The sequence below is a fragment of the Anastrepha ludens genome, chromosome 2 (assembly GCF_028408465.1).
Source record: "Anastrepha ludens isolate Willacy chromosome 2, idAnaLude1.1, whole genome shotgun sequence".
NCBI classification, from domain to species: domain Eukaryota; kingdom Metazoa; phylum Arthropoda; class Insecta; order Diptera; family Tephritidae; genus Anastrepha; species Anastrepha ludens.
In genome coordinates this window covers 67,555,306-67,576,803 of record NC_071498.1, presented here as the reverse complement: position 1 = coordinate 67,576,803, position 21,498 = coordinate 67,555,306, and the positions used below count along the sequence as shown (strand labels likewise).

At 35.6% G+C, this 21,498-nt stretch overlaps 2 protein-coding genes across 4 annotated transcripts in view; one reads left to right on the top strand and one right to left on the bottom strand.

The window, feature by feature from the left end:
• Positions 1-325: 325 nt before the first annotated feature.
• On the top strand, positions 326-2,911 carry LOC128871715 (terminal uridylyltransferase Tailor). The gene is made up of 8 exons (XM_054113693.1): positions 326-407; positions 568-827; positions 882-1,257; positions 1,365-1,589; positions 1,655-1,903; positions 1,965-2,135; positions 2,240-2,441; positions 2,509-2,911. The coding sequence occupies exons 2-8, from the start codon at positions 801-803 to the stop codon at positions 2,690-2,692; spliced, it is 1,434 nt and encodes a 477-aa protein (XP_053969668.1). The 5' UTR covers positions 326-407; positions 568-800; the 3' UTR covers positions 2,693-2,911.
• An 11,332-nt stretch (positions 2,912-14,243) lies between these two features.
• LOC128871714 (tachykinins) overlaps positions 14,244-21,498 on the bottom strand; it is a 95,901-nt gene continuing 88,646 nt past the window's right edge. For 2 of the 3 annotated variants that reach the window (XM_054113691.1, XM_054113692.1), the window contains exons 5-6: positions 16,059-16,281; positions 14,245-15,296 (exon numbers count right to left, since the gene is read on the bottom strand). In XM_054113691.1, coding sequence (XP_053969666.1) covers positions 15,265-15,296; positions 16,059-16,281 — 255 coding nt within the window. In that variant the 3' untranslated portion in view covers positions 14,245-15,264. Of the gene's footprint in view, positions 15,297-16,058; positions 16,282-21,498 lie in introns of all 3 variants that reach the window. The other variant, XR_008456059.1, reaches the window with a different exon arrangement.

Here is a 21,498-nt window from a genome sequence, read left to right as displayed (position 1 = left end):
ATACTAGAGCCATTGCATTGTTTATGCTGCTTGGCCTATCGGTATGAGACCAATGTGGCATCATATGGCCTATTCAAAAATTCAAATATTCCATTGTATTATGTAAAAAAAAATCGTGGCCGGACGAACCCCATTTTTTTTGTTGTATGGTGGCACTCAACGTGTTAAAGGTGGGGTTGCTAAATCAGCGGAGTTTTTTTTCTTTCGCCGTGTCCATTTGGCTGTCAGCTCAGAATGAAACAAGGCGAATTCATTATTCGTTTTCTAGTTTCGCAATACTTTGCTTTGACAATCAAACTTACAAAACATTGTTATTGATCTAGTGCCACCATCTTTAATGAATGCGCCTTGCTTGTATTCTTGTGTTTTTAGCAGCGAACGAGTTCAGTCATGGGCTTTTAGTAATTGTAAGACTCCTAAATTTGTAAATATTCATCTATATATTGAGAACAGTCACCTCTCTTTAATTGTGCGTGTTTGCGGAATATAATTCTCTAAATTTTGTATATTTTTGCTCTTCCCTTTATTTGTTTATTCACAACACTGACGTTACGGCAAATTGGGTAGGCGCAATCTTGTATTTTATCATTCTTAAGTTTTTAGCAACGAATGAGTTCAGTCATGGGTTTTTAGTAATTGTGGGATTCCTAAATTTGTAAATATTCATCTACACATTATCTATGATCTACACATTGTGAACAGTCATCGCTCTATAATCGTGCGTGTTTGCGGAATATAATTCATTAAATACACAAATATTCTATTTGTCAAAGAATTTAAAAACGTTTGTTAAATAAAACATGGCTGAGTTACCAACGCAGGATTATGTGAGTGCTGCAATATTATATTAAAAATTAAATTAAACTTCATATTTCCTACAGTTGCATCCTTTAACGTTGGAGTCGCAACTATTCATCAACTCTTTGGAAACGTATAGTGGTGTGTACAATCAAATTGATCCTAATCTCTGTAATTCATTGAAAAACGTTGTGCTCGGAATTGAAAAATTTTTGGATCAAAATCCTGTACTTATTGTGTCCACGCATAAAACAAAGTTTGTGCAACTTACACAACTATCTACAATACAAAACATTTATCATTGCACGTTCTGCAAAAAGGATTTGGGCAAATCGGCTGACAAGGCGGCGATTCATTTGGCCGAGCGGCATCGGATGAACACCACCAAAGAAGTAATTACAGAGAGGAGACTTGGAGAAAAGGCACGATCCGAACCTAAGCTGATCAGATTACCCAAGAGTAAGCAAGTTTAAACACATATTACATAAATATTGTTTACTTTTCAATTTGTGTTTATAACATTTTTTAACGGATGCTTTTGTTTATAATTTTTGGATGCGATGTAGAAGCGAAGGCTATTGTTAGGACCGATTTCGCAACATTTTTCGCCAATCAATTACAAGTGGCCGAAAAATTAAAACAAATTCCTGAATATTCTGTTATAGAAGATTCGTTAAGTAATATATTGAAGAAACTGTTTCCAGATAAAACTATCAAACTATATAAATTCGGATCTCGAATAACTGGCATTGGCTCCCGGAACTCAGACTTGGATATCTATGTTGACATCGGTACGTATATTTTCTATCTAGCCTGTTTGTAAATATATATTTTTATTAAATGTTATTCGCAATAGGCGGACGCTTTAATTGTTTTGAGCAAAGTGCTTCGCCCGAAACTCTTAACATATTCGATCAAGTTCATGAAATTGTTAAGAAAAATGCCATCGATTGGCGTCTGAATCGTCCGATACGAGGCGCGCGTGTACCCATACTGCGGATGACTAGTACGAAGACTAATATTGAATGCGATGTTGGATTTTCCAACGGTATAAGTTATTGCAATACAAGACTGCTTGAATATATTTTCCTACAACAACCAATAGGTTTGGTCACCCTTTACTGTAATTTGAAATTAATCATATTTATTTATTGAATTTTTGTTAGCCCGACGGCTGTGTATATTTATGAAGAAATGGTTAGAGCGCACAAGATTGAATAAACATATTACCACGTACTGCATGTCGTTGATGGTAATCTACTTTTTGCAGGTCAAAAATGTCCTGCCATCAATTGAGTTACTTCAGAAAAATATGCTGACCAATGTTTTGATTGGCCGTAAGTAAATCTCACGTTAACTTTTATACTTTTCAAAAACAAACTTATTCTTTGGTTTCGTCGCCTAAAAAATTACTGTTTACTGCACATTGTCTATATTACAGCCTGGATTGGTAACTTCACCGAAATATCCTTGGCTGAATTAAACATGCAAGTTCTTAACGTCACACCACAATACTGCAAACAACACATTAAAGAGTTTTGCGAATTTTACGCAAATTTTAATTATAAATTATATGTAGTTTGTCCCTATTTCGGACGTAAGGATATAGAAATAAAAAATTTTGAAGCCTTGTTGCCGGAACGGTAAATATGATATACCATAGTTTATGAGAGGTAACGAACAATAATTGTTATATACCTTTTCTTGCAGTTATACCAACTTTGTACTGAAAAGTGAGACAAAAAATTGTGGAATACAGTTAAATACACCCATGGTCGTACAAGATCCATTGCAAATGAATCACAACGTCGCAGAGCGTTGCAGTATGACGGATTTTAAGGAGTGGAGAGACTATTTAAAACAGTCAGTCGACATTTTATCTGAACTGAAATAAAATCCATTTCTTTTATTTTATTTTATGACTACATTAATTTTTTTTACGTTTTTATTTGATAATCTTCCGCTACTAGCATGAATTTCATAACGCGGAACCGAAGTGTAGAAAATATTAATTTTTTCACATTAATTTAATACGCTTGGATCATGTATTTAATTCTTATTTGCTGTTATTGTACTCAATAGTAATAAAATAAACATAAAACGAAATAACAAATTTTCCACGAAACGTACTTAAATAACACATTAAAAAATATGAGTACAATATTAATATACATAATAATAGTGCATTACAAATATGATTTATCTTAATTTTCGGTTTGGCATAGGGATCCAATATATAAAACTCTCCGCACTCCAAACACTTATTGGTATTTAGTTTTTTAATTTTTTTTTTGTTTAACCACAATCTTCACAGTAAAAGATTCTTAATTAGTTTTGAAAATATCTACGCGTTTCAATTGCATCAATTGAACCATCATTTCTCGTTGCATTATCAGACATAAAGTAATTGAAGTAACTTTGCAAAGTGGCGTGAAATTAATTATCATTATATTTTGTTTAATAAAATATAAAAACGTATAAATATGACTGATGATGGCGCTATTTGCGAAAATTTAAATCTTCCGTGGGGTGATTAATTTTGCGCCATAATCCAGAATTACAACAGTTATAACTCTTGCATCAAAGCATAAATTTTAAGTTCACCTGAAGTTATAAGTTACACATCGGTCTCACGGACCGAATCGTTGAAAAAGGAATAAAGTACTGGTAGCTGCGATCCATTCACACCGGCAGCAACAAGAGCACTAGTCCTGTTTCCACGACAGCCGGTTCTACAACCCTTATATTCGGCCGAGGAATGTCGCTTCAGCAGCATTCCTCAAACGTTTATGGAGAATGTTTATTCTGTTACATAAACAAGAGCACTAACCAACCGAAAGGTATAAAATAGTGAAAGCTGAACTCTGGCATACAGAAAGCTTTAAGCGTTCAGTCTATGAGATCACATGCTCGTACCGGAAGGTTATCATACATATATGTTATGGTTGTTATATGCAATATCATATTCGTGAAAAATATTTGGTACATCTTTTAATTATGAAGTAAACTTCAAATATTAAAAAAGTACAAATCAGTTTCGTTAAATATTAAATACACATTTGTAAATCGTAAATAAATCGGAATGTTGCTCGCAATAAGTGCTTTATAGGTTTAGTATTTATAATAAAACGTTTAAAAGCAACGTTTTTACAGCTATTATAAGGTAATTCTAATAAAAGTAGTACAAATCTCTCATGTGACTTCCAATTGCACTGCTCTCTTTCGTCAAGAATAAACTGCAGTAAGGAAAACCAAAAAAGTTGTTTTTATTAAGAAATTGAATTTGGAGCCATTTGAAGCAAACATTTTTTCTTTTTAATTAAGACAGCGCGATGAACATCCGCAAAACGCCAGGGTAGGACGTAAAACTACTGTATAGACTACCGTTATTACGGCAGTTTCTAGTTTTTTATGATTTCTATAGTCTTATTTTTTAAATTGCGTTGAATCATTTTTGCTTTGAATCGATGGTTTTATTATTCTTTTAGTGTATTTCGTTTTCATTTGTTAATTTAATTAGTTTGATTTTGCGTATGCTTTTATGTTGTTTTGGAAGTACCTATATTAATGTCATCGGCATTTTCTTGTCATTTCATTTATTTTTGAATTCGTTGCAGTTTCTTTAGATGTATGTATGTATATGTGGTTGTTTATTTTTATTGTACCCGATAGGTCTATGCAACCTTCTAATCGGGGAGCCATTTTGTAACTGCGAAGTAAACATGAAAAAACTTTATGAAATAATAGCAATAGTAAGGCTAAAGCTAACAGTTTTCCTAACAAAAGTAGTCAGAAAGTTGTTATAGCTCGCAAAATTAGACTTCGTTCCAATGACAATTTGGACTATATTTTCGGAACGACTCCAACAAGGACTAAACAGAAGAAACAGCGACAACGACAACAACTCAACTTTTGCTCAATTGTAGTAGGTTAAACTCTTACTTATCCAAAAGTATTCAATATAAGTTCAGCATGTGAAGGCACACCGCACCAGTATTTGCATGCCCTCTGAAACCTACTCACCTAACGCCCCTCTCTCTCTCTGGACCTAACCTTTCGAAACAGCATATTTGCTGGGCCTTCCGTAAGATGAATTAGACGAAGACCTTCGGTGACTATACCGCACCAGCAGGGTTTAGTAAACTGATAAAACAACAAGTCAAAGGTTTTGGAAATTCTGACGGAGCCATAATACTTGTTGGGGCATAGATTCTTGTCCTTCCGGTTTCAAGGACTTTAATTGCTTCTCCAAAGCTAACGTGGATAATCTTTTATTTTCGTTTTAGTTCTTGGCTTTGCAAGGCTTAGGCCAAACCCGATCTTTCATTACTGGCCATTAATTCAAATCAAGAGCGTCAGCAAAAACTCTCTTCCGAACATAAAATTGGGCATCCCTTGCAAAAATCGGTAGAAGAAGATATGGTATATCAGCTGAAATTGTTTAAATAAAAGGCTAAGCTTCTTCAGTACAGAATGAGCGCCTCTTATGTACCCCGGTGTTTCAATTTTTGAGTGTTTGTTATCGAAGACGACCGGTATTATCTATATGCCCATACTATACGCCAATACAACCTTCTCTCTGAACCAACTAAATGATTAACAACATGTTTCTATGTACATAAGTTGTTTACTAAGTAAGGGACATGCACCGCTATAATTGGTGTCTGACATATTCCTCCTTTCCTCGTAAAACTCATTAATAGATTAATGCTTAGTTGGAAATCCCTTATTTTCAATGTCACATCATATGCTTTATGGAGTTTTGTATGTAGAGGCCAAACATACCTTTTTCCATAAGATCCGAAACGGCAGAACTTCGGTTTATTACTCCACCTAAATTTTTTGATTAAATCGTCTACAAATTGTTTTTTTGTGCTCTGGGGCGCGTACCATTTGTCTTAATATGTATCCATGCCCAACAAACTTTGTACTTCTTTGATATTTTCCGGTCTGGTCATTTCGGCTACGGGTTTCACTTTTTCGTGATCTGCTTTAATCCTTTTGACGTTAGCAGGTGCTCGCCTCAGCTCCACTCTTACTTTTTTTTTATTTAGCTAAGTCCTGCTTTTTCTAATGTCTGCAGTGTATTGCGTAGTTTCTTATTGGGGTCTTTTATGACCTCCTCAACTGTTTTCCCTCTACCAAACAGTATACCCTGTAAGACTTCGATTTTACGGTTTTGGTAAATTTCGAAATCGACCGATTATAGTCCGATGTCGTAAGATGACTTGATGGCTCAACTAGTTTTAGCTGCAAAAAGCCCGTTTTTTGCGTCCGAAGATTTAAATATTTTGGTATCTTTGGGCTCGGGCAGTATTTCCACAATGATTGGTACCGGCAAGGGCAGCCCTTTAAGAACTCGAACCTGCGCGTTTCCGTTCCATACCCTGGACATTTATTTTGATTCGCTTTGATGCATGCATACCTCACCAATACTGATATTTAAATTTACTCACAATATTGATGTTTTCTTCCAAATGCAAACTGTCTTTGATTGTTCCTATCTGTACTTTAGCATGCCCTGCGACTTCAAAAATGCTTATCGCTCCCGATAACGTTAGATCTTTAGTGGTAAGCAACTGTTTTCTTACATAATGATATCGTTTTCCATCGCCTCGAATTCGCAAGTCCCTGTGAGTTACTATAAACGGTGAATGAAACGCTCGATTGTCTCGCCTTATTCCTGTTTGTTGTATTTGAAAATAAATCGATCGTAGATAATATTTCTCTAACGGAGCAATGTGAGACTACAGCACGCACAATATGCCTACCAGCTTACAACTTCAACTAATTTAAATTCGAATGGGCCAGTTATTACCAATAGATTGGCGGTTCTCTGCCTTACCTTCTTATCCTCTAGTCCTCATGCAACGTCATAGTTTTCAGAGGTTGGTCTGAAAAATTTTCACTCGACGGCTATATTTGCCACAGTAAGGTTAAGATCGATTGCACACCGTATGTGCAATGCTAAAGCAGCCGTGAGGATAAGAACGTATGAAAATAAAAATTATCTTAGAACCAGGACAATCAGGATTCCAGAAAATGAGCAGTGATAGTGAAAGCGATGATTTGTTGTTTGCAGAAAAGAAAAAAAATAATCGAAATTTTGTTATAATGTATAGTCACACTGATTCGGAATATGAGAAAGACATATGTATGTAAATATGAATATAGAACAGTTAGATGAAACACTTGATGATATTTTTGAGAATATTTGACAATTGACGAACGTGAAACTGACGTTCCCACGACAGTTGGTTTTACGTAACCGGAACGACCCGGATTTATATCCGGCCAAGGACTGTCACTTCAGCAGCATTCCCTGTATATGTATGGGAAATGCTTATGCGACAACGACAACAATAACAACCTGAAACTAAAGTTAGTGAAGTTACTGAGAGATAGGCAGTGATGACGGTAATTACAAAAAATCGCTTTTGTGGGCAAGCCGGATTTCCAAAAGGTATCTAAAATAGGTGACTTTTTTGAACTCTTATTTGATGATACATTTTTCTCTCAAGATATTTTTGTAGTAGTATGTAGTAAACGGGCACTATAAAATGTCCAAGAACTTAAAACAATTGGAGCACAAGCAAACAATTTTAATTTGATTAATTTACCCGTCATATGAGTAGACTAAAATTTCCAAATATCTTAAGACGCTTTCATTTTTCTTTTAATTACGAAAATAATAATCGCCTATGGCAAATAATTCCCGCTATAAATTATTTCAATGTCAAAATGAAAGAGAGACGTCAATAGACGAATCCTTAGTTCCATGGCGAGGAAGATTAATGTTTAGCCAATATAATACTAATAAAAAGCATAAACACAGTATGAAATTATATATTTTATCCGAAAGTTCGGGAACTGTATTGCGTATAAAAGTATATACTGGAAGAGGTGATATTATTACATAAGTTTTAGTTAGTATGAACATTGATTGATTGTAAAACTTACTGTACAGATGTAGGCAGGTAGGAGAAATGGTAGAAGTACTATTTTGGCACACCCGTGTAGCACTAAACCGCCGTTTTGATATCATTATGAGACCTCCAACAGACAGATATCTACAGCCAGCCTGAGCTGTTGATGTAATGGAGAAAATTGATGGGATTTATGTTGGCGCATTGTCCCAGATTGTCGAAGAAAGGAGAATCTAGTGTCCTTAATCGACCAACTGCCAAACCTGGACATATACACAGAAAGTGCTCAACAGTATCCTTCTTTGAAAGGTACTGTACAGAGTCTCTGAGAAAAACAAGGAAGGCAAACAACTGTTAAGTAATAAAAATGAAACTTTTGAAAAATTAAGCGATTTTTCGGAACAAAACTAATGTCATAAAAGGTAAATTTAAAGATAAAAGAGACGTTTTATTCATTTTAAGTGAGTATTAAGCGACTTTGGAAGAATATAAAAGTAAAAGAAAAACAAAAGCTCTAAAACCAATGGCATTACATCGCTACAACGAGTACATGAATGGGATAGATCACAAAGATCAAATCTTATCTTATTATTCATGCACAAGACAACATTAAATGCTTAGTAGACATTTTTAGAGGTCCAGAAGGTTCCAGCAATGTACAACAAGAGTTCTGATGAGATTTGAGTGATGTTTATTGTGTGAAAATTCGTACAGGATTATAACTATTATAATGTGATCAGACAATTTCCCCTGAATGAAAATTTCCTACATTTATACAAACGAATATATGTACAACAAAAAACACATATATAAGTACATTTCAGCAATGCTTGCATCTGTTACATTGACTATTTTTAGAAGGAGTGTTGGAGTGTTGTTGTTATTTTTTTGTACATATGCTTTACTATGCACAGTCCTTCTCAAAATATCCTTTGTAACAGCTGCAAGAATGGAAAACGGCGATTGTTTATTTTGTCCACTGTCCACTATCATTGGTTCATCTACCTCAAGCTCTGCGTAGAGGTAAGAATAGGAAGATGCAAAGAAAGATTTGTCGACAATGCTCTAATGTAGAGTATACACGCTCCAACCATTGTTGTACAACCGAATTAGTGGTTGTACAATGAGTTGGAACATGTATACGCAGATTGTACAACCAATGTTGTTCACATTTTTCTTTTTAGTTATTAACGCAGAAATAAAATTTAAAAAATATAAAAAAAATATGAAAAAGGAAAAAAAAAATAAAAAAAAAAATAAAAAATTTAAAAAATAATAATAAATAATAATAAATAAAATAAAACTTTATCAATTATTCTTATTGAACAAATTTTACATGATTCCTACAAGTTGCGAAATGTTCAACACCACGAATATGAGAATAATGAAGTTGGACAACGCGTTGTAATCATTTTGGAATGGGTATACTAAACAGCCGTCCAACTCATTGTACTCATACAACGTGTTGATACAACGGTTGGAGCGTGTATACTTTGCATAAAGGCGGTAAATAGACGCGCTAATTACTTTTCCATTGCTTGTGTTGGTAACCCTGGATTATATCTGGGAGATTGTTTCAAGCGGTATCATTATGTACAACAAAAGTACGGACCGTCTTACCAGGAAAATTTCTCACCTTGTACAGCTTCTGAAAAATCTATTTTTATTTAGATTTATGGATTATGATTATGCACTACCAAAAATAAAGAAAACGTTTTTTTCTAATAGCGGTCGCCCTTCGGCAGTCAATGGCAAATATTTGCCATTGAAATCATTCGCTTTGTATTTTTTTGTACAAATAGGACCATTGTACACCGTGTGTGTAGGTAGCTTCTCTGAATATTTTTATTACGATGGTCGGATTTAACACTAAGTGTGCAATGTAAAATAAAAATACTTACTAAATTGCATAAAATTTATCCCAATAATTTCGAGGTAACTGAGATTCTTATTTTCAATTCAGTAATGAAGAAATTTATATATATATTATATACATAAACATAGGTATGTATAATTGGCACTTGCACCCTTTTTTCGTGTTTGGCCGAGCTCTTCCTCCTATTTGTGGCGTGGGTCAAATGTAGGGACCTACAGTTTTAAGTCTACTCCGATATTGTTTATGAGGTTTTTAATGGCGGAAATACACTCGGATGTTCGCTGTTGCTTGCCGAGGGGCGACTGCTATTAGAAAACACGTTTTCGTCTTTTCGGTGTTTCACGGCGATTCGAACCTACGTTTTCCGAATGGTAGTCATACACCAACCCATTCAGCTACGGCGATCCCTGACATAGGTACATATATATTTTTTTCCGAATATTGTGCGTATCTATTTAAATGTCGCTACGTTCAGTCCACTTTAGCTGTTGTTGCTATTTAAGTAGCAAAGAGATTCCGCCTACATCCATGCACACACATACATACATACATACATATTATATTATATAATATTTCCGTCAAGCTACCTTCGCAGAGACATGCACTTAAATATCGCAGCAATTGCATTAAGAGAAAAGTGGACGATTGTTAATTAATTTCGTTTCAATTAACACGCGAAACTGTGACACACATGTGACCAACCCTGCCCATATGGTTCTTAAATAGCGGCTAATATAAATTGCCTCCGGAAAACTTTTTACAATCACTGCATTTGGTGTACTGCAGTTTCGGATATTGTTTTATTGTCGCAAAACTAATTTGTCCAGCGCGTGTTTGTGTATGTAAATGCGCATAGTGACGTGGACACTCGCGAGACCAGTTAAGCGGTGTACATGCAGACATATATACTATATTTGTATGCCATTAGGCAGCTGCTAACTTTGCGCTCAAGAGGTATTCCAAAGAATTAAATTGCCGAATATGTACATATGTATATACAGATGTACACGAGTATATACATATGTATATACATATATACTTACTAGGGACCCCAATATTAGCAAAACATTTTTATTAGGGTTAATTTTAAATTCATGCCGGGTTCAGGGAGTAGTTCTGGGACTAACTTTTTTAATATGAGTAAAAATTCACTAACCGAAAGCATTTAAACACCTAAAGCACATAAACTCATTTAGAATTCATATCATAAATAGGAGTGCATATAATTGAAGTCATATTTAACATTTCACGAGTAATCTTCGACGATTCAAGGAACATTGTCCTCTACATTCGCTTGTCACATTGGACTCTCTTTTCTTTTCAGGTAAGGTTTATTATTATTGAAAGCAGGGTGGCAAGATTTTACCTGTGCTACATTTTTATTTAAAAAATCGAAAATAAAAACGACTACGTCGCTATGACGAACTTTTTATTTTTATCTTTAAAATATGCAGAATAAAGCTACCCTTTAAGGGGTACAAACTAAAAAATTTGTATTAATATTGCGCTTAAAATGGGTAAGCAAGAACAGCAATGCATTAAAAGTAGAGTATTCTAATATTGAGTGCAAGCTGTTATAGCATGGACAGACGGCCACATTAATTCGGATTAACGAGGCAGTTGAGCTGATTAAAATCGCAGTGTAACAGACGATTGTTATGTGGATTAGTGAACAGCTGATTTGTTTATTGGATAGTTTTGTCAGTAAGAGATGGAGCACAGACAACAAATACGAGTATTAGCTGCACTGATACGAAGAAATAATTATTTATTTAAAATTGCTAAGGAATATCAAAACAATTAATGTAATTTCGAACGTGTTAGTGCAAATAGTCTTTCTTGTTCTTATTTTTTAAAGTTTGAATTTTTTTTACATTCACCATAGATAATAACTGTTGTTTTTCGGCAGTGTTGCCAGCGAAAATGCTCCTAGTCCGCTTAACCCCTTGAACAGAATTGCAGCGGATCGCGGGTAACAGGTTGACGGGTATCCGCTGTTAAAATTAGTATACATTTATTAGCATGAAAATGCGCAGAATTGCCGCGGAACGGATTCCTTGCCATTGGTTATTTTTACGGCAGCAAAACAATTAGATTAATTTGTATTTTCCCCGACGGGTTAAATACTAAGAATTGCTTTTCTATTTACTTGATGACTATTTGTTTTTTTACAAGCAACAACAGGTAAATAACAAGCAACTAATGTTCGATTTGCACAAGAAAAGCCGCAAAGTATCCATAATTTAGAAATAAGTTGTTCTTTTGTAACAATGAGCTTCAACGAGATGCTTCACAAATATAAAAAACGAAAAGATTTCACTACAAATACAAAATCTCAACTGAAAACCATCCCGTCGCAATAATGTTTTCCGTCCCCGTCGTAATTGTGTTTACCCCAACGAATTTTCTGACAGAAGTAGATCAGCTGATCACCACCACCCGTTAACCGCTGTCCCGCTAAAATTCTGCTTCGACCCTAAATTATGTGAATTAAGTCTAGTCTGCTACGGGAGTAGTTCAACCGGGTCATAAACTAATTTCTGACTCAAATCTCCAGTATATTCTTCGAAATGCGAGTCAATTGCACGGACTGGATTCTACATCTTACAGAAAACATTATGCAGGACTCTGAGCCTGGCAGGTATACAGCCAATTGTCTAGTGCCCCGTTAGTGTTCCCATGAAAAGCAGACGTTTGATTTAGAGAGGCTCAGCAAGCATGCAGTGTTTCTTGTTCTTTGAGCGATAACCAATGTGAGTGTGGTCATATTGGTTCACCTGTTGTTACTGGTAGCTTTAGCCTACTCCGCAACATGTGAAATCATCCTATTGATGCTTGTTTGCTTAGAGTTGGTTTCATAAGCCCAAGCAGGCAAGTGCAAGAGCAAAAGGTCTGAAGCTCTTGCACTTGCCTGCATCCTCATTCCCCAGATTATGATTACGTCCTGCGACCTAGTATAGATTGATAATATGGCAGGCCTGTTCCCATAAAATTTCCCAGAAAATTAAGGCTCTCACCACAAAGTGGAGGAAAGAACGAACAAAAAAGGTACGCACCAGTTATATAACAAAACCGAATAGTCAGCAGAAACGAGGAAGTGAGTCGGTCGATTTGACTTTATTATAGGTTTTTTGTAGGTACCTTTAAGGATATATTGGAGGGACTGAAAAGTAATGCCGTTTCTGTGCATGCCAATGTTTCTTTACCGTTTACGAGTTCATTGCGTAGTTGAAAGTCATGCCAAAAACATTTAAAGTTAAGATTACTTGTTTAGTTGTGAAAACTTAAACCTGCAATTTTCTTCGCCATGTTGAGTGAAATGACTAGCCAAATATCAGAAAAGATTCCTATCTCCTTTGCCCACTTTCAGAGTTTGACAACAGTGGCAGTGCAACAGTTGCTACCAAAAACATTTGCGATGTTTACCCAAGTGCCTTGGATGTTCGTAAATGCCAAAGGTGGTTTTCTCAGTTCAGATCTAGTAATTTCAATCTTTCCGACTCATATCGATCAGGAAGATTAACTTATGAGAGAGATTAAACCATGTCAGTTAATCGAGGATCTGTCAAATACTCTTAACGAACCTTGCTCGACCATTCAAGATTATTTGCAACAAATTGGTAAAACAAACCCAGCAGCTGCTTGAGTTTCGCACAATCTGGATGGAGAAAACACAGCTTATCGATCTACGACATGTAAACTGTTAGTGCAGACCTTTACTGTGAACAATTAGATCGAGTAAATCAATCATTAATTGAAAAGTATCCGGCGATTATCAATAAAAAGGCGTTATTTTGCAACACGATAATGCAAATCCGCACTGCGCTAGAAAATTACTCCAAAAATTTAATAGATTGGAGTGGGAGGTATTTTCTCACCCGCCTTACTCGCCTGGCATTCCGCCATCGCATTTCCATTTATTCCGTTCACTGCAACACCTTTTAACAAATAAAAAATTTCGAAATTTGGTTGATATGAAAAATGCCACTTCCAGATATTTTACTGAAAAACCAATTGATTTTTATCGATCTGGCATCGTTGACTAATAAGAAAAACTTGTGAGAAATTTATTTTTTTCGAATTTACTGTAAAAACAACATTATTTTCCGGTCCACAGTTGTCACTTGGATGATCGACAGGAAACTATTGTAGTTAGGATTTCTAGAGTGAGTAAATTTCCCAGTTTAAGTAAATTTTTACAAGAACCAAAGCGGTTTGACTAACTGGGCTACGGCGGAATTCGGGTATTATCCACGAGAAGTGCAAAGTGATAACAATTTTTTTTCTAATAGCGGGCGCTCCTCGGCAGGCAATGGCAAACGTCCCAGTGTATTTTTGCCATGAAAAAGCTTCTCTTAAAAAACCATTTGCCGTTCGGAGATGGCTTAAAACTGTAGGTTCCTCCATTTGTGGAACAACATCAAGACGCACGCCACAAACAGGAGGAGGCGCTCTACCAAACACCTAACAGAAGTGTACGCGCCAATTTCAATAAATAGTATTACTTACCAAACTTACAGCCCTGAAATTGCTCTACCAAAAATTGAAGATATTTCTAAAAATATGACAGATTTGGTTTTAGATGCATTTATTTTCTTTTTATTTATAATTTTGGTCGTTCGATAATTTATTAATAAATAATTAATAATTTTACAATAATTGCACGCATATAAGGTATGTATGTATTGTACATATTTATTTATATTATAATTACAATAAATTGCACTATTTACAAGACATATAATATTAATGCATGGATGAATGCAGGTTGCGTTTTTTCCTTGTATATGTTAAGTTAAATTGATTTTATTTTAAATTAAGAAAAGAAATAATAAACACACTGGTTTTTTATGCACACGGAATAATAAAATCAATATACACATTATTATTTCTTTAATATTTATAGGCTTTCTTGCAATTAATTTGCATTGTATGCATTTTCTGTTGCTATGGATTTTTTATTATTATAATACTAATGCATACAATTGCTGAATTTTTTTACCATTTCGACTTAATAGTATTTGCACACATTTCCATAAATAACCTTCATTTTATACTTGTAATAGATTTTATTTATTTTATACTTATAAACACCTAGTCTTTTGTTAGTATTGATGTGATTGTTTTTAAAAACAGTTAAAAAAATTAACAACAGATGAATTCAAGTGTTTGCGCATCAACAATCCCAGCCCACGATTGTTCAAGGCATACACCTTAGCTGACACCAATACAAGAGACAACTTTGAAATGAAAAATGAAAAAAAGAGATAAGTTGAATCTGTGTATTACAATAAAGGTACTCACAAGTTAGATTTAAAGTTTAAGTCAGGTTTTTTTTAGTTTTAATCAAGTTTTAACCAAAACATTAAATATTTCTTAGTTTTTTGTGTTTATAGATTTAGTTGTAAATAATTTACATTTTCGCCATGCACCATGGAGTGAATATCCTTATTGAACTTGCCTGTCCAATGTTGGCTCATTGCTGAAATTGTTAGCCTCTTATGCCTTATATGTATTACTTGTGTGTATGTATTGTATACAAATTTAAATGGTGGTGTTGAAAGGAACTTTTATTTTTTGCTTGCTTGCATGAAAACTTAATTTAAGAAAGAAAACTTTTTTGCCGCTAATAGCCTGTTGAAAAAATGTGTAGACCTTTTGAATTTAATTGTGGAAGGCGCTCAAGTCGTTGACAGCTAAAAGTGAAAGAAAAATATGATGCAAAAGAATTTTAGTTATAATTATTATGTACATATAAAAAATAGAAAATCATTTTAAGTATACAAGTACATATTTTAAACGCTTAATCAGCAAGGCGGAATAGAAAATAAAACGCCAGTAACAATAGGCCGAGTGCGACACTTGAGTGAATCTATGAAAAAGGTTAAGCGTCACTCAAACAACGACTGGCTCGCTCACTTAAGACGAGGCTCAAGTGTCAACTCTGTGCTGCGTCCCTCTACATTATTCCGTTTGCTTCTGCTTCTAAATGTAGATATGAATACGTACATACATATGTACGCATATATATTACAATGGGGAGGTATGTGCTAAAATTTTTCCCTCTCTCCGCTAATCCTGCTGTCTATTTGCTTCTAGAAAAAAGTTCAACTCTTTCTATAAATGGAATGCATCAGCCTAGAGTTACATCTGCTACATCTGTATGTATGTGTGTATGTAATTGCAGCTTACGGCATTGATGCAGTTGTTACTGTTACTGGCAGGTATTTGCTCATTATGTACATAAAGCCGGAAGACATTTATTTTCTTCTTTCTTTCTAAGTGAAGTGCCCTTCACAATGGCACACTGTAACTATATTTGTATTTCTGTGCTAAGTATATCTTCGTACATATATAAGTACCTATGTTGCAAATTTACATGCATACATGCGTATGGATGTGCTTGTATGTGTGTGTGTTGTATAATTTGTCGTCGTACATACGTGTCGTATACGTACCCAACTCATACGTCGCGTCTTCCGCTTCCGCCGGCATGGCAATGGCTCGCTTGTCGCGTATGCCGAGCATCGGCATTAAGGACATATTGTTGACATAGTATCTTTGGTGTGTCTCATCGGCGAAAGTGTTGCTATCGCTGTTGGAATCGGCCTTTTTGCCCCGCACCGCAACAAATTTGTTGCTAAAATCGACAAAACGAGACTTGCTGCGCCGATTAACAGACTGGGTGAATATATAATAATACGAAAACATATTAAAATGGCGAAATCACAAATCTTCATTTATTCGTTGTATATGTAAAATTGGTACACAAATTTGAAGAAATGCTACAAAGGCTGTAAGTCAGGGACTTATAGAAAAGGTCGTTGGTATTGTTGAGTGGAAAACTAAGATTTGTACTCTTGCTAAGGGAAGACAATTTTTATTGGGAACTGCTTTCTCATGCGAGTATGTTTTTTAATCGAATGAAATAATATTTCTTGTACGAAAGAAATATGCAGGTTAGTATGAGTTCCTTTCTCCTCCGTTGGGTGACGCGATTGTCCGAATTAGTTTGCATTCGGAATACATATATGAATATTACGTACTACGTAGATGGCGCAGGTATATGTATGTATATATACATTCTGTTAAAAAATATCGGGAATTGTGCTCTGCGATATTTACTATGGATAAAAATATCCAACAAAAAATTTGTCTTAAATTTGGTGTTTTAAACGGGATTTCGTGTGCTGAAAAACTAGGGTCTACGAGTGAATAAGGATTTTGCAAAGGGCCGAGAAGTCGTGGAAGTCTTCAACGGATGAAAACGTCGACAAAGTCAAGGAAATGGTGCTGGAAAATCATAATTTAAGTTTGAGGAGGTAGCTCGTAGCCTTAGCGTGTCTCACGAATCAATTCGCAATATTTTACACCCTCAGTTGGGCATGAAATGCGTGGCTGCTCGACTAGTTCCAAGACAGTTGAATTTCTTTCAAAAAACTCATGCTTGAGCAAGTGATTTCGCACCCAACGTTTATCCAGCGCATCATAACAGGTAATGAGACGTGGGTATATGAGTTTGATATGCAAACCAGTCAACAGGCGACTGAACAGCGCTATCCACATGAACCACGTCAAAGTCGGTCAGAAGTGAAAGTCATGCTACTCGTTTTCTTTGATGATCACTCTTTGATGTGCACTCGGAATTCGTTCCAAATGGTTCTACGGTAATTAAATAATATTATTTGGAAGTTATTCGACGTTTCGGAGAGAATGTGCGTAGGAAACGGCCCAATTTGTGGAAAGAAAACTCATGGATAACGCACCGTCTCACAAGCCTCATATTGCGAACGCTTTTTTGATCAAAACTCGACAAATATCATCGAACAACCACCGTATTCACCGGATTTAGCCGCCTGTGACTTTTTCCTTTCTACAAACCTAAATCGCCACTCCGCGGACGCCGCTTTGAGTCGATAGGGGCCATTTAGGAGAATTCGCTAAAGGAGCTGAAGAAGATCTCTTCAAACGCGTTTTAAAGGTGTTTTGTTGACTATACTAATTGTTGGCATATATGTATTGCTTCGAATGGAGCCTATTTTGAAGTCGACAAAATAAATTTTAATGATTAAACAATTATTTTGCGTTTTATTGAATAATTCCCGGTACTTTTTTGACAGAATACATAAGTGACATGAGAAAAAGAGTTTTATTTCGAGTTTGATAACTTGAGTTTTGTGTTGTACAGTGTAACTAATGTTATAATTTCATTAAGTTTAAGTTCCCTCAATAAAATTATGTGAGTAAATGCTCATAAAGTCAAAGGACTGTCCACTCATGCAGTACACCGACAAGTAATTCTTGTCCCTGTCACTGAGGGTAAGATGTTATATCCTTTGTTAGGTGATGTGGGAGCTCCCCGAATGACAAGTAGTTATGATGAAAAGAAAATATATTCGGAGGTTTTCCATTGGATCCTCCGTAGGGGCAGCTATTGCAAGCAACTTTTTCTATGATTTAATGTTCCATTCCCACAGGGTTTTTCGAACTCGGTGAAACCGAATGATCGTCATGCGAGACAATAAAAACATTATCTTTATTGTAGAGTAAACCAACAAAGCTTCTGTAAAGTTTCCCGCCATCAGTAGAAGATGCATCAAGTGTACTAAAACAGTTATAGGTTTGTACACCTGTAAATACAGTATAGGATTTGAGCGAAATATGTCATTGAAAGACATGCAAAATAATTTCTTCAAGATATTTGTAGAATTGTTTAAGGAAACGAAAGAAGGTCGCTGAAGATAGAATTTCGAAATTTCAGAATTAGATACAAGAAGCGGATCGTGGTTTCATTTCTTTTTCATGTTATTTCGACAGCTAACTTGCGCTGAAAAAAGTGAAAGAATTTCAATACCACGTATCTTACCACGTTTCGCTTTGCGTTTAAACAATATTCCGAAATATTTAAAACTTACGCGGATGTTGTGTTGCCGAAATAGTGCAACAATTAAAAAGGAAGTTGCGATAATATAAAGCGTTTTTCAGTAAGAGCGCTTCAACTTTTTTTTTTGAATAAAACACAAACGGATTGACTTTTTTAACTAATTTTTTTTATTATCGAGTTTGAACATATACATTTAAGGGGTTATATACCTTGTGGTCCGGTGAAATTAGCGAAAGTTGGGTTTTTTTTAAATAATAATTTTATAATATAAAAGTTTTTATTATTGGATATTACAATGTTTAAAGAAAAAAAAAAGGCTTTGTTTGTGTAAAAATATTTAAAAATGGCGGAGTTATGGCGTTTTCCCCCAAGACCCTTTTTTTGGAAGAGGCTTGCGGTGGACGCGATTCAAGTCCACCAAGTCAACTGAAATCAAAAAATCGAAAAGATTTCATTAGTATAGGGTTATATCTTCTTAGTGAACGATCAATATATTAAATATTTTGATTTTTGTGAAAATAGGAACATGTTTTTAAAAAACTCCACTTCTACAGTCCTAAAATTGGCATTAAAAAATTCATATCTGCAAAATAAAAATTTATACATAAAAAGTTGATCGTTCACTAAGAGGCGACATCAATTACGAACAATTTAAAAAAAAATTATAAAAATCGGTTGAATACTTTTTTTGCAATCGCGTCCACCGCAAAAGCATTTTTGGAAAAACACGTTTTTGAGATAATCGCGTTTAAAGTTTCAAGCGCCGCATGAGGCCGTACGCTCAGGACGTGACGACGCACAATTTAAAACGCTGTAACTTTCGATCTATTGCTCAGATCTCTATGAAATTTTTGGAAAATGTTCTCAAGGGATTGTACTTTACGATAAAGAAATAAAATTTATTTTGATTTTTTTGAAAAACACAAGGTATATAACCCCTTAAGTATGAAATTCGATTTTTTTTGCATGACCACCGCGTGCACGTTTTACGAAGTCCAATCGTTGAACCCAATTTTCGACCACTCTTTTGCATAAATCGGCCGAAATTCCAGCAATTTCGCGATCAATATTGGCTCTGAGCTCACAAATCGTCGCCAGCTTGTTACTGTAGACCAATGACTTCACATAACCCCAAAGAAAATAGTCTAGAGGCGTCAAATCACACGAGCGCGGCGGCCATTCGACCGGTCCATTTCTGGAAATAATGTGCTCATCGAACTTACTCTTCAACAAATCAATTGTAGCGTGTGCTGTGTGGCTTGTGGCCCCGTCCTGTTGAAACCACATGTCGTCTAAGTCCATACCATTCAATTGCGGCCAAAAATTATCGATTATCATGTCGCGGTATCGATTTCCATTCACAGTAACGTGGCGATCGTTCTCGTCAACGAAAAAATATGGGCCAATTACGCCGCCGGCATGTAAACCGCACCAAACAGTGATTTTTTCGGGATGCAACGGTGCCTCATGAATCACGTGTGGATTACTTTCTGCCCAGTAACGCATATTTTGCTTGTTGACAAAGCCATTGAGCCAAAAGTGAGCTTCATCACTGAAGATGATTTTTTGGCCGTAATGCTCTTAAAGTAGCAGCAACAGAACGATTATTTTCATAAAAAATTTGCACGATTTGCAATCGTTATTCAAGTGTGTAGCGTTCCATGATGAAATGTATAGTAATGAAGTTTACAAATGACAAGCGAAAAATAAAAAATATTGCGTCGTTCGCCCTCCCTATAGGAAAAAAGTTGAAGCGCACCTATTGAAAAACGCTATACTAATGTGGTCGCCGTAGCCAAATGGACTGGTGCGTGACTACCAGTCGGAATTCACAGAGAGAACGTAGGTTCGAATCTCGGTGAAACACCACAATAAAGAACAAGTTTTTTCTAATAGCGGTCGCCCCTTGGCAGGCAATGGCAAACCTCCGAGTGTATTTCTGCCATGAAAAAGCTCCTCATAAAAAATATCTACCATTCGAAGTCGGCTTGAAACTGTAGGTCCCTCCATTTGTGGAACAACATGAAGACGCACGCCAGAAATAGGAGGAGGAGTTCGGCCAAACACCCAAAAATGATGTACGCGACAATTATATATACATAATGTACCAACTGCACTTGTATGTATAAACAAAATTAGTGAGAAAAGTTCGAGAAATTGGTTTGTTAATTGCCAAGACAAACTGTCCTCGTGTTTGTCAAGTCCGCTCAACCGCTGATGTTGCTACTTTTCCGATGCAAAGAAAAATTCGCTTCCATAACGCTTCTCCACATGATTTTTGAGGCCGCTGGAAACTGACAGCTCAAAAAGTAATTTTAACCATTTTCATCTCGCCGCAAGCAAATTGAAGTATTTGGGGTACGGAAAACTCTGCAATGCACTCTGAGCGCGTGAAATTTTTGTGTGGCTTATGAAATTATGATACATGTAAAAAATTTTCGGAAATTTTTCTTCGAAAACAAAGACGAAAACAACCTTACGGTTAACGAAGAGTGCTACAAAGACGTGATCCTAATTTTTGTTTGGCAGCACAATCGAGGATTGAAGGTTTGGGTATGGGCGAGCTCATCAAGAGGGAACGGCATGCCAAACAGGTCGTCCAAAAACCGAACTTTTGCCCATCAAGTTCGATAATCGCCTCCACGAAGTTAACAAAGTTAGTATTTTTGTATAAACATAACGACATTTTAAGAATTATTCGGCGTTTAAACACAATATGGCTCACTTCCTAACTACTGCATGACCAGCTGCAGTGGATCTTTGAATGAATTTACATTCCATAAGTAATTATGTTGCATAGCAGGTATTGTTCCTTCTAATTCCTCAGTTTTGCGCATTGTTTCATATAGTTGTATAAGTAGTACTTGCGCAAATTAACTCATTGACAATAATAAAGAATGAAGCTTTTAACATCAGGCAGACGGACGGAAATTAAGATCTAACATATAACAAGTGAACATGGTTTTTGCCCGAACTCAAGTTTAAGTCGAGATTTACTATGTCGTTATAGAGAT

Coding starts and splice junctions, on each gene's coding strand:
- LOC128871715 (XM_054113693.1), top strand. CDS start 801: ATGGCTGAGTTACCAACGCAGGATTAT. Junction 1,590..1,654: donor GGATATCTATGTTGACATCG/GTACGTATATTT, acceptor TATTCGCAATAG/GCGGACGCTTTAATTGTTTT. Junction 2,442..2,508: donor GAAGCCTTGTTGCCGGAACG/GTAAATATGATA, acceptor CTTTTCTTGCAG/TTATACCAACTTTGTACTGA.